Raw genomic sequence first — 15,564 nt, forward strand, 5'->3', positions numbered from 1 at the left:
ACATAAATATGTTGAAAACAATATGCAAAGGAAAAGCGGTGAGCCAGCCAGAACAGAAAATCCAGACCTTGGCAGGTAGCATTCAAGACAAAGATGTGTAAATAGTAAATTAATCCCTTCTTCAAATACTATGCAACATGCCTACCTACATTTCAGGCTAAGAAATGTTGATTACAGGAAGTCAGTGATCGCTGATTAAGAAGACCATCTCCTACAGAAGGATGAATCTCTATCAGCTACGGAGATGCTGCAAACTCTAATGTTTGCAATGATTTCGTAACACTAACATGAAATTCTTAAAGCCTATTCTTTCAACACGTGTAGGAAGAAAGAAATTATTGTTGAAGACTCATAAAGATAATTCATCAAGAGAAAAGTTTTAGATACAAAGCCTCACTTTAAAGGTACTTTCTTCACAACACGTGCCTTCCTTAATACCCATCACCTGTGTTGTCATGAGCACTGGGTGTAACAGGCAAATAATGAATCGTTGAACACTACATCAAAAACTAATGATGTACTATTGTTGGCTAACTGAACATAATAAAAAATAAAATAAGTATATTTCCATTAAAAAGGGTACTTTCTTCTATTAAATTCTATGGATTGCACTTAAAATTGTCTTTTACAAAAAGATTTTATTTATTTATTTGACAGAGAGAGAGAGCACAAGCAGGGGGAGCGGCAGGCAGAGGGAGAGGGAGAAGCAGGCTCCCCACCGAGCAAGGAGCCCGATGTGGGGCTCGATCCCAGAACCCTGGGATCATGACCAGAGCTGAAGGCAGACACTTAACCGACTGAGCAACCCAGGTATCCCTGTCTCTCTTTTTTTTTAAGACTTTATTTATTCATTTTGAGAGAGAGTGTGTGCACGAGCAGGGAGGGAGGGGGAGAGGGAGAAGCAGACTCCCCGCTGAGCAGGGAGCCCGATGAGGGACTTGATTCCAGAACCCTGGGATCATGACCTGAGCCGAAGGCAGATGCCTAACCGACTGGGTCACCCAGGCACCAGCACTTAAAAATTGTTAATAGCTAATTTCATATTCAAATAACCACTTTCACCTCTACAAGGGATACACAAGAATATGGACATAAATCTTGGCCACCTGCGTTCACTGTGAGTCAGTCAGTGCTTTGTCTGTGTCTTTCCATGGCAATTGATGGAGGCTTTGCTAAAGCCTGAATCTTGATTTCCTCTATTTCAGAGCAATACTGTTTTCAAAATATATTTTCTAATATAATTAAAACTGCATTACTGCTTATTAACATTTTAATATATTTTCATTATTTTCAGGTACAGCTGGTTATTTATATATCTAACTGTCCCTTTTAGGAAAAGTAACATGTTTCATTGTGCTTTTATCCCCTGTACGAGTGGTTTTTAAATCATTGGAGCCATTGGTCAAATGTTGGAACCCTGCCTTCCAGCATCTGACAAGGGTTTTAGAACACAGTAAATGCTTCATATGTTTTGTAATAAAGTAAATATTCACTTTTTATGTAGTTTTAAAATCACATTTCCCTAGCCCCAAGGTCTAATGGAAGAAAATATACAATGAAATCACCCAAATTATTAAACTAATATTCTAGGAGAGACATATAGGTTTATCATTATTGTAATGAAATGTAACTGTAATGAATGCTAATTAATGTTTCAATGCCATGAGCCAAGTGCCAACTTTTTTTTTCTTGAATACCTAGTAACACGATGTTCTCTCATTTTAAAGAGATATGCTCTTTCCTCTTAGATAAGAGCCTCTATCTAAATCTCTCAGACAATTTAAAAATCAGACTTTTAAAATCCCGGATGAAGTAGACTTAGCTGAATGCAGACACACAGCAAGAAGAGCCCCAGATAAAGTTAGCCTTTTTTATCATAGCTATGGTTGCTAACATTTTCTAATAACTACTTATTTCTTGAAAATAAATAGAAACAGTTTATCAGCTCATCAGAATTTCACATGAATCTGAAAGAGTAATGCTAAGTAGTGAAATAAATGAAGACAGCCTTTTTTAACTTGCGGTTAAGAGGACACTGGCAAAGCACATATACTGTGAAGTGTGCATATCAGATAAGTAAAATGGGCACTTTACAAAAAAACAAGTGAACTGAAAAACAATTCACAAATTCTTTTAAAATACTTTCCTTCTTGCCTAAGATATAACCTAGACTGGTTCTAAATAATTTTCTCAAATACTATCTGCAGTGATCTTTTCAGTTACAGCCCCTCCAGCCCTTCAGCCACCTGGAAACATCCAGTCCCACCTGGAGCCTTATCCTGCCCTCAGGGCGTGGACCAGTGCAGTCCTTACACTGGAGGAATTTTTAGAAGCCTTAGACTAGCAACTTATCTGCTCAGTATCAGAGTGGCCATTTTGCTGATGCTACTCTAATACTGTAACCTAGTTTCAGACTAAAATTTTATCTGGTTATTTGTAACCAAGCCTCTATCTTGAACCACTAGAAACTCAATCCTGGATTCTTCCGTTGTGATCCTTAGTCCTACCTTGGGACCTTACTTAGTATCCTAGTTGGGGCAACATTCCCTGTAATGTTCTGTGGGCTTAGTTTAGAGCCCTACCCTGGAACTCTAGTCTTCATGAGTTATGTCCCCAGTATATGCCACCTGATAGCTATGACACAGACCCTCCTCATGTCTGGATTTCTACCTGTTGCCCACCGTCAGACTCTTCCAGAGACAGGCCCTGTGCCTGAGCTAAATTTCTTACTCTAATAGTAATGCAGGTAATACCTCTGTTTTAAAATATTTCTATTCAAACCAGTCCACAGTAAGTTTTAAATGTGTCACTAAATATACATTTGCTGCTTGAAATTCCAAAAGAAAATATCCCATACCTGTCTGAATGAATCCTGATTTGTATCCATTAGTTGTGCCATTTTCCGGAGTCACAGTTGATGATACTGAAGAGTTTGGTTTCATAGAGTGGCAAGTAGCAGAGGATTGTCGGCTTCTACATTCTGGGAAGGAGTAAGAATCATATTATGGGAGGAGACCAATACTCTGTTAACACAGGTGATGGGAACACAGTCCATAAAATCTCTAAAATAAACTGCTCCTCCTTAAATGGCAACCATGTTCCTTATCAGAGGTCTCCCTCCTCAAATTCTGACTCTAAGAGAATGTTCAAGATGGTGAATTCACTTTGTCTTCCTAAGGCCAGATGTCATGTTTAGAAAGAAAAAAAAAAAGATCAGACTTTTGTTCTTCACAGATTAGTTACCAGGGGAAAAATTACTCATAACCAATATAATCATGCTAGTTTTGTGGGTAAGACTGAGGCTAAAATATCAGTAATTTATAAAAAAAAAACAACAATAAACTTTCAAATGCCAGTTAACCTCCTGTCAGGACCGATTTAAGTGTGGAACAGGAACCTAGAATCCATGTAGACTGTTTTCAACATTCTCACCTCGACTTTAACTTATGTCCAAAAGCTGAAGCAAAGAAAAAAATTTATAGGTAGAAGAGAAAAATTAAAAATGCTCAAATTCTTAATATTCTTACTTTTTTTTTAAAAAAAGATTTTATTTATTTATGAGAGAGAGAATGAGAGAGAGAGAGACAATATGAGAGGGGGGAGGGTCAGAGGGAGAAGCAGACTCCCCGCCGAGCAGGGAGCCCGATGCGGGACTCGAACCGGGGACTCCAGGATCATGACCTGAGCTGAAGGCAGTGGCTTAACCAACTGAGCCACCTAGGTGCCCCTATTCTTACTTTTTATTAAAGGAAATAGATACATAATATTCAAGGTGATTTCTGATCATGCAACACCAGGCTTCATTTTAGGTAAGCCAATATTAATGGAGCTCTCCTGTAATACTTTAAATAATATTTTGGGGCGCCTGGGTGGCTCAGTCGTTAAGCGTCTGCCTTCGGCTCAGGTCATGATCCTGGGGTCCTGGGATCGAGTCCTGCATCGGGCTCCCTGCTCCGCGGGAAGCCTGTTTCTCCCTCTCCCCCTGCTTGTGATCCTGCTCTCGCTGTGTCTCTCTCTGTCAAATAAATAAATAAAATCTTTAAAAAAAAAAAAATTTTTTTTTGAACTGAGTCAGTTAGATAGCAAATACTATGACACCCTGTGGGGCTGTACCTTCCAACTAAATTATACTACATGTTATACTTTATTAGACTTAATTTAAAGGTAGCATGTGAAAAAGAAACATAAATGGTTGCAAATTACAGTTAATTAGAGAGGGTCCTTTAGAGAGTTTCCAAGTTTATCAGATATGTGCGAGGGCTGGAAGCAGTTTTCTATAACCTTCAGTGCTAGGACCTTCCTTGCAGAGTTACTGTACTTTGGCCTAAAAGGATATCTCCACATTATGTGTATTATATGCATATATTTATATTATATATCTGCATATCTGTATATATAGATACATACACATACACAATTCTAATTCTAAAATAGCAACTGCTATAAATGTGAGGCCTCAGATGCCTGGCTGGCTCAGCTGGTAGAGCATGCGACTCTTGCTCTCAGGGTTGTGTGTTCAAGCCCCATGTTGGTTGTAGAGATTACTTAATAAAATCTTTTAGGGGCACCAGGATAGTTCAGTTGGTTAAGCGTCCAACTCTTGGCTTCCGTTCAGCTCATGATCTCGGGGTTGTGGGACTGAGCCCCAAGTTGGCTCTGTGCTTAGCGGGGAATCAGCATCTCTCCCTCTGCCTTCCCCCTCCCCCCATCCCACTCACACATGCTCTCTCTTTTAAATAAATAAATAAATCTTTTTAAAAAACTATAAAAAATAAATAAAATCTTAAAAATATTTTTTTTAAATGTGAGGCTTCAAAAGCCACTCAGAATTACTGTACCTGGCTCGGAACATGCAGCCATTTCCTAAGGAATTATATAATGTCATTTCAAATGCAACCAAGTGTAATTACAGTAGAAGACTTAGAGGAAAATCTGCAGTTGTAATTTGGGATTTATTGTGCTATTTCTCATAGTCAGGCCAAAATCTTGCTCAGACAACAAATGGAAACATTAAAGACAATTATTACATCGCCTTTAATAATATTAGTAATTAAGAAAAATCTCAGCATCTAAGTAACTGCTCAAAAATTAAGGATTAGATATTCCATTGCATTAGAACAATGAATAGAATTTGTGGCAAATCCTATCAATCACATGAAGATGTGAGGTTTCAACTGGATTCAGTTCTATAAATAAGTTAATTGAGTTCTTCTTAACTTAAAAAAAACACGAAACTTTGCCAACTTAATAGTGCATTTCCCCAGGTCTTGTGAAGAAAGCATTATTTGTTCTAAAGGATACACAGTTCTAATGAAAACAGAAAACTATATATGCATGAGAATTACCAAAGAACCTAAAGTAGAAAGAGCATCTAACCAGGAAAATGACACTTTGAGGTCCTCTCTAAATGACAGAAGAGCTGGAAAGAGTCTGTCTGCCCTCTACCCTCCCAAGAGACAAAGAGACATGCACTTTTTTAAACCCAGACAATCTCTATTAAAAATAGGAAGGAGCTAGTCAAATAACCTGTCAGAGAGCTTTACATCTTTGGATAGCCTTCTGAGCTTGGGAGATTTATCTATACTTGAATTCTGAACCCTGTACTGGCCACTTGTTATTACTGTAGCATCCTCATTCCCTTCCCTTCGGTTTTTCTCCCAGAGGTTGGTGCTACCTTTCCAGCAGATAAGAGGTCCCTTCGACAGTACACCCTGGGAGCTTCTGACTAGGTAGTACTTTAAGTGCTTCTGCTTCTTTGGCTGGGTGGTGAGCTTCAAGTTAATATGGTTGGAAAATTCTGTGAAATACCGAAATCCTCTTTCTCCACAGCCGATACAGTTTCCAGAAAACCCTGAAAGAAGGAAAACCAAAGTTACTGGTGAACTTGTAAACTGATAACAATACTTTTACATACAAAAACGTAGAGAGATATTCAGTCTTTTTGACCCAATAACTTCTTAATTTCAAGTAAAAAAACCCAATTTTTTTAGCAAAGTTATTTATAAAGACACAGTAATTTAAATTCTGCTTTAAAAGGATAATGGTTAAGGAAACAGAGTGGATAGTATCATGTGATAGAATTCATATGGTTGACATAAAAATATCAAAAAGTTTGGTCCTAGAGATGTCCATGATTCCTTTCCCACACACTCCCTTCTTAGAGAATCTGCTGGCCCTGGTTCTCTACCCTACACACCCTGTGGACTTGCCTTCATGGCCACAGCTGGTTAGACTGTGCTAATATCTGACCCACTCTGCAACAGTCAGAATCTCCTGGAATTTTAAAATAAATACAAAAAGAATCAGTCAGAGGGTACTAGACCCTGGATTTGTAAGGTCTTATAAAATTGGAACCCAAGTTGGGGGTACATCCAACCGCCTGTCAGCTAAGGGATGGGAGAGCACAAACTGGGAACCGTGAAGAGGAAGCTGGTCTGCTGATAGGAAAGTGTGGACAGTGATGGGCAAACCCAGATACTGCCAACTTTCCAGTTTCTATGAGATCAGGCTGTACTTTCTCACATGAGTTTGCTATGAGAGTCCCATTTCCTCTTTCTTCACCTCCCTGTACTCAAACTAGCTTAGTATTCCTTTAGATCTAACATCCGAACAATTCTCACTCAGATTAATCAAACAAAATAAAACCTTCAGTGACCTGCTTAGAGCAGGGCACACAGAAAGAAGAAATGGAGAGGGCTAAGAGAATGACAGGCCATGCTTTGCTCAACTGGAAATCAACTCCCAATACACAGAGGAAAGTTGCACAGAAAGAGTGTGAGTTCCTCTCTTTGTGACTGATGAGGGCACAACATAGGTACTGCCATGTAGTGACTTAAAATAAATTTTTATTTTATTTTATTTTTTTTAAAGATTTTATTTATTTGAGACAGAGAGAATGAGAGAGACAGAGAGGCACATGAGAGGGGGAAGGGTCAGAGGGAGAAGCAGACTCCCCGCCGAGCAGGGAGCCCGATGCGGGACTCGATCCAGGGACTCCAGGATCATGACCTGAGCCGAAGGCAGTCGCCTAACCAACTGAGCCACCCAGGCGCCCATAAATTTTTTATTTTAAAATAACTAACTTAAAATAAATTTACCGGAGCACCTGGGTGGGTCAGTCTGTTAAGCATCTGCCTTCAGCTCAGGTCATGATCCCAGAGTCCTGGGATGGAGTCCCGCATCGGGCTCCCTGATCAGCAGCTCTCCATCTGTCCCTCCCCCTGCTCATGCTCTCTCTCTCTCTCAAATAAATAAATAAAAAATCTTTAAAAAATAAAATAAAATAAGTTTACTGATGAAGTGATACTCTCCTTTTAAACCCCAAAACAACCTGTTACATAATTAACAAAGATATAGAAAAAGAGAAGAGAAAGGCCCCAGGATTAAAGACAGAATATTTCACAATGTACCAATCTCAGAATGCTGACAATCAAGTCCAAGCATTTAGGAATGGCAGCCCAATTTATTATTATTTATTCAGCAATTGTTTATTGAGTATCTACCTATATACCAGGCATTGTGCGAAACTGGAAAAACAGAGATAGTTGTAATTTCTGGTCAGTTACATACAATTAGTAATTCTGTGTAATTAGTTTATTACTATTACTTTATAGAATTATAAACATTGATATAATTTCATAAATTATTTAAAATATATTCAGAGATGGTTTGCATTTGAGAGCATTTGGCTATCTGTCCAATACTTTAGAGCTACAGGCCAAAAAAAAAAAAAATTGTCAGTGGCCGCCTAGTTCACCAAGTTCCCAAGCCATCTAACCATCCATCTCTCCATGCATCCATGCATCTATCCAACAAATCCATCCATCCATCCAACAAATACTTGTACTCTACCATGTGCTAGGCACTGTTTCAGGTACTAGGTTTTCAGCATGGAACAAAGCAGACAAAACGACTGCCTCCATGTAACTTACATTGTGGTATGATCGTCATGCCTTGATGGAAAAGTGTCTGGTTGGCAAGGTGATGTAGCACCCAAATACAGTAAAATGATACAAGAACACTTCAGCAAAAATAATTAAAACAGTGCCCCCCAATAGATCCAAGTAGATCTATTGGATAGATCCAAGTAGTTCATAAAAGATTAGTGTGAGAATTAGAATTAACAAATTATGGAGGTGAGGTTTTGTCTTTTATCTTTTCTTTTGCCTATTCTCTGAGGTGAAAAGCAAGAGAGCATAAGTAGGAAGAAAAGCAAAGCAACTAGATAATCTTCAAAGAACAGAAATGGCACATTAATGATGAGAATTAATAATATTAAAGAGATAGAATTCTACAGCTCATTTTTAAAACTCTGTATTGTTTCAGTACTAACCTTCATTCAAGAGAGATTTTATCTGCTCAAAGTTCTTGTTGTTATCGTCAGAAAAAATAGTGCTTCTTACAGCCAAATTACCTTTCTAGTTTTTCTGTCAATCAAGTCTTCCAATTGCATGGTAGATTTGGGACACATGAATGAACTGCCAACTGGATCGATATATATATTGATCCAATATAAATATAGATATATTTTGAAGATTTTATTTATTTATTTGAGAGAGAGAGGGAGAACACAGAGGGAGAATGAGAGGGAGAAGCAGACTCCTCCTGAGCAGAGAGCCTGATGTGGGACTCGATCCCAGGACTCTGGGATCATGACCTGAGCCGAAGGCAGACACTTAACTGACTGAACCACCCAGGTACCCCTGGATCAATATATTTTTTAATCAATTTCCCCACAGTCTTTTGAATTTGCATAATTTATATAAAAATTTAGACAAATTGATATTGGTGTTCACTGAGATTCTAGTATATTTGAAGCTTAACATTTTTTCCCACTATATCTTAATGCATACTAAAATAATCTATCATCAGGGCGCCTGGGTGGCTCAGATGGTTAAGCGTCTCCTTCGGCTCAGGTCACAATCCCAGGGCCCTGGGATCGAGTCCCGCATCGGGCTCCCTGCTAGGCGGGGAGCCTGCTTCTCCCTCTGCCGCTGCCTCTCTCTATCTCTCTCTCTCTGACTCTCATGAATAAATAAATAAAACACTTAAAAAAATAAAATAAAATAAAATAATCTATCATCAGTAAGAATGTTGGATGGATATTAACTTTTAGACAACAGAGATTGAACATATAAAAATCTCAACAACGTATTTATCTAAGAGAAAACTTCAACCATTTTGTTGTATTACACTTTCAAACTGGAAAGTGGTTAGTAAAACATTATGTCCATTCACAAGGCTAGAGAAAGTAAGCAAAATTCCATTTCTATAAGGGTATGAATAAATATGACAGAGTGGAGAATAACTACCATGTAAAGAACAAGTGTTCTGTTCTCGACACTATGCTTGATGGGTGCCCTATAAACATCACCATTTAATCTTTACAACCCTGCAAGGTAGGCGTCATTGGCCTCTTTCTATAGATGAGGAATCTGAGACCTGACAAGTAGCCTGCTCAAGTTCTGAAAGTACTAAGTGGTAAATCTGGCATTTTAACCTCAGTTCCAACTCCCAATACCCATCGTCCTGGATCTCATATACCTGATTACCTATAATTATGAAATCTATTATTCTGATAGTGTTTGTTGTGTCCTTTCTATGATATATTCTAGGAGGATTCCTCTAGTCATGAAGAATCATTGAATAAGAAGGCATCATGAGAGATTTTTCTGTTTGTGGTCAGAGCCACATATCAATTATTCCATTTGATGACACTACGATGCTTTTATTTTTTTTAAGTTTATTTATTTATTTATTTTTAGTAATCTCCACACCCAACATGGGGCTCAAACACACGACCCTGAGATTAAGAGTTGCATGCTCTTCCAAATGAGCCAGCAAGGCCCCCTGATGCTATGATGTTTTTATTTTTAAAAGATTTTTATTTATTTATTTGATAGAGAGAAACAGCGAGAGAGGGAACACAAGCAGGGAGAATGGGAGAGGGAGAAGCAGGCTTTCCGCGGAGCAGGGAGCCAGACGTGGGGCTCAATCCCAGGACCCAGGGATCATGACCTGAGCCGAAGGCTGATGCTTAATGACTGAGCCACCCAGGTGCCCTGATATGATGCTTTTAAAATGCTAAAAGGAAGTTTCCTAAAATTGTTACAGCACAAGCCAACTAGGTTACTAGTCTGAACAGCCTACCATGATTTTTGTCACACAGAACATTTGGAACACATAGTGTTGGATAAATGAGTGAACAACTGAAGACTTGGAAACTTCTTTGCTAATGTAGTCCAATGTGTAAACTTTACCATTAGGCTTCCGTGTTAAACCATCTGCTCAAAATCACTAAAAGAAAAGAAAATTAACAACTTTTTATGAAAGCCTTATGGAAATCATCACTTCTTTTCCTATGAACCAAGAGAAGGTTTTGAATTATAACGCAAGGAACCTTTATAAAGCATGGGCAGGGTTACTTTCTGACTCAAGATACTGATGTACGTATTTCTAAACTTTCCAATAATACTGTATAACTAGGAAAAATGCATCAAACTAAACAAAAACAGCTTAGAACCAATACAATTCTTGAATTCTTTGCCCTTTCCTCTCTTTTTTATTTTTATTGTTACTTGTGCCAAAAGCATCTATCTGATGGCATCTACAGTTAGAGAAATTCTGAGAAACTCCAGAGAAACACAGCAGCAAAGAAAGCAACAAAGCTCATGTGACATCTTATCTTAATTATTAAAATTAATTTAAAAATAAATCCACTCTTTATTTCCCATGATGTAAGGAAGTTAGGTTGTGAAAAAAAGCACAGACCCAAACTAACACCAGGCAGTAAAACAATTCTGAGATAGTTATATATTTTACATCATATATCTATTCCTAGTTATTTTGGTTGAACTCATGCTAAATATAAAATGAGAATCACATCAATCAAGTGTAGTTAGGAATAATGGGTGGTATGGAGAAACTAGCAATAACTTACAAAGTGGATAATACACAATTGAAAAATTGAGAGTTGACTTGACATCAGGTCCAAATCAATGACTCTATAAAGAGTGAATCCTACTTCGCTTCACAAAGTATTATTTTTAAAAAAATATTGTTATTTATTTATTTAAGAGAGAGAGCATGAGAGAGAGACAGCACAAGCAGGGGGGAGGGGCAGAGGCAGAGGGAGAAGCAGACTTTGTGGAGCAGGGAGCCCAACATGGGACTTGATCCCAGGACTCTGGGATCATGACCTGAGCCAAAGGCAGACACTTAACTGAGCCACCCAAGCACCCCCAAAGTATTAATTTTTGATAAATCTCATGCCATCCATTAAGCCTGGTTTAAAAAAGTCTCTTCAAAGGTGGGTGTTTTGAGAATGAATAAAAAATAAAAGGTAATTTTTAAGAAGTTACTAAAAGAAAAAAATGTTTCATACTTGAGTTAAAGTACAGAATTCCCACCTAATTCTGTGATTTTTTAAAAGAAAATTCTGTGATAATTTAAAATAAACTTGTAGTTTAACTCCCTCATCTTAGAAGGAATTTTATAAGTGTGGAATACTCACCTAAAAGTGCATTTTTCCCATGATCATCTGGTAGAAATCGCTTGTCTACAGCACACACTAGGATGTGTTCAGGAAGATTGGGAGACTTGGCCCCCACCAGGAGGAATCCTGCTGGGATGTCAATTTGTTCCATACACAGAGATACCAAACGCAAATCCTTTCCCGCTTGACAAAAACCTAAAAACCGGTAAAAAAGGACACAGTGAAATGTTTGGAAAGGTTCTATCTTCTTATCACCCATTTGGAGAGTGGATTTACCTGTGGGAATCACTATTAAAGACTAAATTTAAAGTCCATATACTCCAACCAGGAGACAAATCTATCATATGTGCCCCTCTGAGGGGAGCCGAAAAGACACAAAAAGGAGGTATTTCTGACGGGTTCAGTCAACATTGATGACTTTTTATATTTTCTGATCCACAAGTAAACAAATGATAAATATACACAGCAAACTTTGAAAAATGTATGTAATTTTTATGTGCATATAATACAGTATTTTTATACTTTCAATGCAAGCTCACTTCTGTAAATGGTGACTGTCATAGAAGAGGGAGGCTTTCCATTTCACACGGGGAGGCTGCACCTCCAAGTTTGGTGGCTCATAAATGAATGGCCAGAACTAGAACCCAGAACTGTGAGGACAATCTTCATGAGCTACAACATGACAACACAGACAAAACCTTACATAACCACTTTATGTACCATAACATATTACGCTAATTCATTAGTTCATCATTTATTAAAAATCATTTGCAACAGGTGCTGCCATAGGCCGGGGGATAGAGTTGAACAAATATACCTTCCTTTAAGAGCTCACATTATAGTTAATTGAAAAAATGTACAAGGAACAAAATGTATAGTCACAAAACAATATTACAGAGGACAGCTATTTTCTGAGGCAAAGCACCCATGTTACATCTTCTGGGAGAAAATCAGTCCTCCCTGAACTCTAATTACGTGATTCCTCTTGGAGAATTGTGATATTCTAGACTGACTGGAACTGGCACCTGGTCCAAGCTGGCCACTATAATATCCTGCCTTTCCCACCATAGTTGATTAGTTAGAGGCACCTGACATAAACTAAGCCATTCAAAGCCTTTTCTCTAGGAATTCTGAACATGGAGCCAGAGTGTGGCTTAGTTCGGTCTGTGGCAGCTCAGTTTCTTGCCTTGTGAGAGAAGTCTGTCAGCACTGTCAGCAGACAGGAAGCTCAGGGGGAATATTCTGGCAGCATGTGGGCCCCTGAAGCCCAGTATATGTGCTTTTCCCATGGTTTGACCACGAAACATTTTGCTTAAGAATTCTTTGAATAGGGGCGCCTGGGTGGCTCAGTTGGTTGAGCGACTGCCTTCGGCTCAGGTCATGATCCTGGAGTCCCGGGATCGAGTCCTGCATCGGGCTCCCTGCTCGGCAGGGGGTCTGCTTCTCCCTCTGACCCTCTTCCCTCTCGTGCTCTCTGTCTCTCATTCTCTCTCTCAAATAAATAAATAAAAATCTTAAAAAAAAAAAAGAATTCTTTGAATAACTTCTTCATTCTATCTAAAGCTAATCTCAGTTGGGTTGGGGTTCACTTGCAACCAAAAGAGGGTGAATAAAAGTATGATAAATACTATTTCAGAGAGTTGTGGAAGATGAAGCATGGACATATAACTCTCCGCAGACAAACCTGAAGAGACCATCATTATTGCCCAATACAAAGTAGGGAATAAACCATGCTAAATTCTTCCAATATCGATTCACTGTATGATGTTAACCAAATGCCAACAAACAATTGGATGCGATCAGTTAGTATATAAGAAATAATAAGAAAACAACATCCAAACATATGGTTTGGCTCATCAAATCTCAAAAGCAGACATAACGGAATTGGAAGAAGTCAACAGAAGAAAGACTAAAATGATATGACAATGGGGTTCAACCATTTCAAGCTTACAGGTCCCCTTTTAACACTAAAAACTTTCAAATTTAACTTTAGTGCTTGTGAACTGAGAAAAACAATAGCAGAATGTTATTGTGAATTCTTTAACAATTTTGAATGAATCTATATTTTATTATTCACAATATCACCTATATGTATTTGAAAAATAGTAATTTGTACATGTGAATCATATTATTTATTTAGTTTACAAACATTTTTTGGAAACTATGGATACATAAAACCCCTAAAAAAATTCTGCTGCCCTCTCCCCATTTAAGGGACAGGACTCACAGGTTTGAAAGTGGGGAAATGATGATGATGATGGTATCGATGGCAGAAAAACTTATGGAGCACTTAACATAAGCCAGGTACAGTGCTAACCACTGCACAGATTATCTTATTTAATCCTCTCAACAATTACCAACTCCTTTCCAAAGATGGAGACATTGAAGCTCAGAAAGGTTAGGGAGCTTGTCTAAGGTTACATAATGAGCTCAGTAATGTCAGGGATGTAAGAGATGGGAAGTTTACTACATAAAAACAGGCCAAAAAGGGACGCCTGGGTGGCTCAGTCGTTAAGTGTCTGCCTTCGGCTCAGGTTATGATCCCAGGGTCCTGGGATCGAGCCCCGCATTGGGCTCCTTGCTCAGCGGGGAGCCTGCTTCTCCCTCTGCTGCCACCCCCTGCTTGTGTGCTCTCTCTCTCTCACACACACAAAAGCAGACCAAAAAATATACTACTCAACTTGGCAAAAGAAAAGCTAAGAACAATTATAATCCAGATCTAAAACCATGAGAGGTGAGCATAGACATTCAACCAAATTCTAAAATATTAAATCTAGGAGGCATTTTAAAGTGCTGAAACACTAATTTCTTTAATCAAAGGAATTATTAATTTGTGTAGACAGTAAACCTAGAAACACATTTCCCTAAGAAATAGCACCTTCATCATGACTTGCTCCAAAAGGCAGACCACATATCTTCCCAAAAGGTATAGATAAATTCAGTGATGAGAGGTTTATGATTACCTACTGATGGAAAACAGGATGCTTGGGGAGCTGTCTTTGTCACTAAGAAGTAGTAATACAACCTTTCTACAACTTTGACTCACACCACATTAGAAGGAATGGACTAGATGAAATGATGAATCTGTACCAATTTATATGAATTTGCAAATTATGAGCTTTTTAGAACATCAGAGCTATACAGAACCTAAAGATCATCTCAGCATCTCCCAACAGGTAGTTATCACACTCCCAGGGATTTATAAAGGTATTCCATGATACTTGGAATTATAAGTCAAACTCAAATAAATACCATTACCGGTTTCTAAAGACTAATAAATAATCATTCTAATATCCTAGTTTTAAAACAGAATGTTCTGAGGGCCTTCCCTGCTACACTTAAAAGGATAGTGAAAACCAGTTGAATGAACTCAGGACTCATTTGTTTGAACCCCATATCAGTATGTGGCTTTGATTTTCACACAATTTTTTTTAAGATTTATTTATTTATTTATTTGACAGCAAGAGAGAGACGGTGAGAGAGGGAACACTAGCAGGGGGAGTGGGAGAGGGAGAAGCAGGCTTCCCGCCAAGCAGGAAGCCTGATGCGGGGCTCGATCCCAGGACCCTGGGATCATGACCCGAGCGGAAGGCAGACGCCTAACGACTGAGCCACCCAGGCACCCCCACATAACTGTTTTTATTATCAGCCATATGTATTGATATGTCACTTAATCTATACTTGTTATACACTGCTGGTTAATGATGGGAAGCTCAGGGAGCACTGATTGTGTAAATAAGCAGTCATTTTACAAATGTGTCTAAAGATGCTCTTGCTAGAAATGAAAGTTAGATTCAATCCCAACCCCACTCATTAAATTATAAAATTATATAAAATGCACCAATATGTTTCTAGGACACACACACAAAAAAGAAAAAAGCAATGTCAAAAGTAAAATTTAGAGATTATAATCCAATTTGGCTTTTCATGTAAAAGGGAAAAACTGACCTCATTCTGCAGCCTTTTCAGGAGCAGAAATTCTGCAAGCAGCAGCCTGAAACCTTTTCATCACATAGAGCAAAAATGCAAAAATTATAAAAATATACTACTATACCTTTTTAATCCTAAAA

At 38.3% G+C, this 15,564-nt stretch overlaps 1 protein-coding gene and 1 long non-coding RNA gene across 2 annotated transcripts in view; one reads left to right on the top strand and one right to left on the bottom strand.

Moving 5' to 3' along the window:
* Nucleotides 1–15,564, bottom strand: part of GREB1L (GREB1 like retinoic acid receptor coactivator) — a 269,620-nt gene that overhangs the window by 111,837 nt on the left and 142,219 nt on the right. Inside the window, exons 7-9 of the mRNA XM_034996030.1 lie at nucleotides 11,513–11,689; nucleotides 5,675–5,851; nucleotides 2,858–2,980 (exon numbers count right to left, since the gene is read on the bottom strand). Coding sequence (XP_034851921.1) covers nucleotides 2,858–2,980; nucleotides 5,675–5,851; nucleotides 11,513–11,689 — 477 coding nt within the window. The remainder of the gene's footprint in view (nucleotides 1–2,857; nucleotides 2,981–5,674; nucleotides 5,852–11,512; nucleotides 11,690–15,564) is intronic.
* LOC118004604 overlaps nucleotides 1–15,564 on the top strand; it is a 61,187-nt gene that overhangs the window by 35,165 nt on the left and 10,458 nt on the right. The window lies entirely within an intron of this gene.

This window comes from Mirounga leonina, unplaced genomic scaffold (genome assembly GCF_011800145.1).
Source record: "Mirounga leonina isolate KUSES-001 unplaced genomic scaffold, KU_Mleo_1.0 Mir_93, whole genome shotgun sequence".
Lineage (NCBI taxonomy): Eukaryota > Metazoa > Chordata > Mammalia > Carnivora > Phocidae > Mirounga > Mirounga leonina.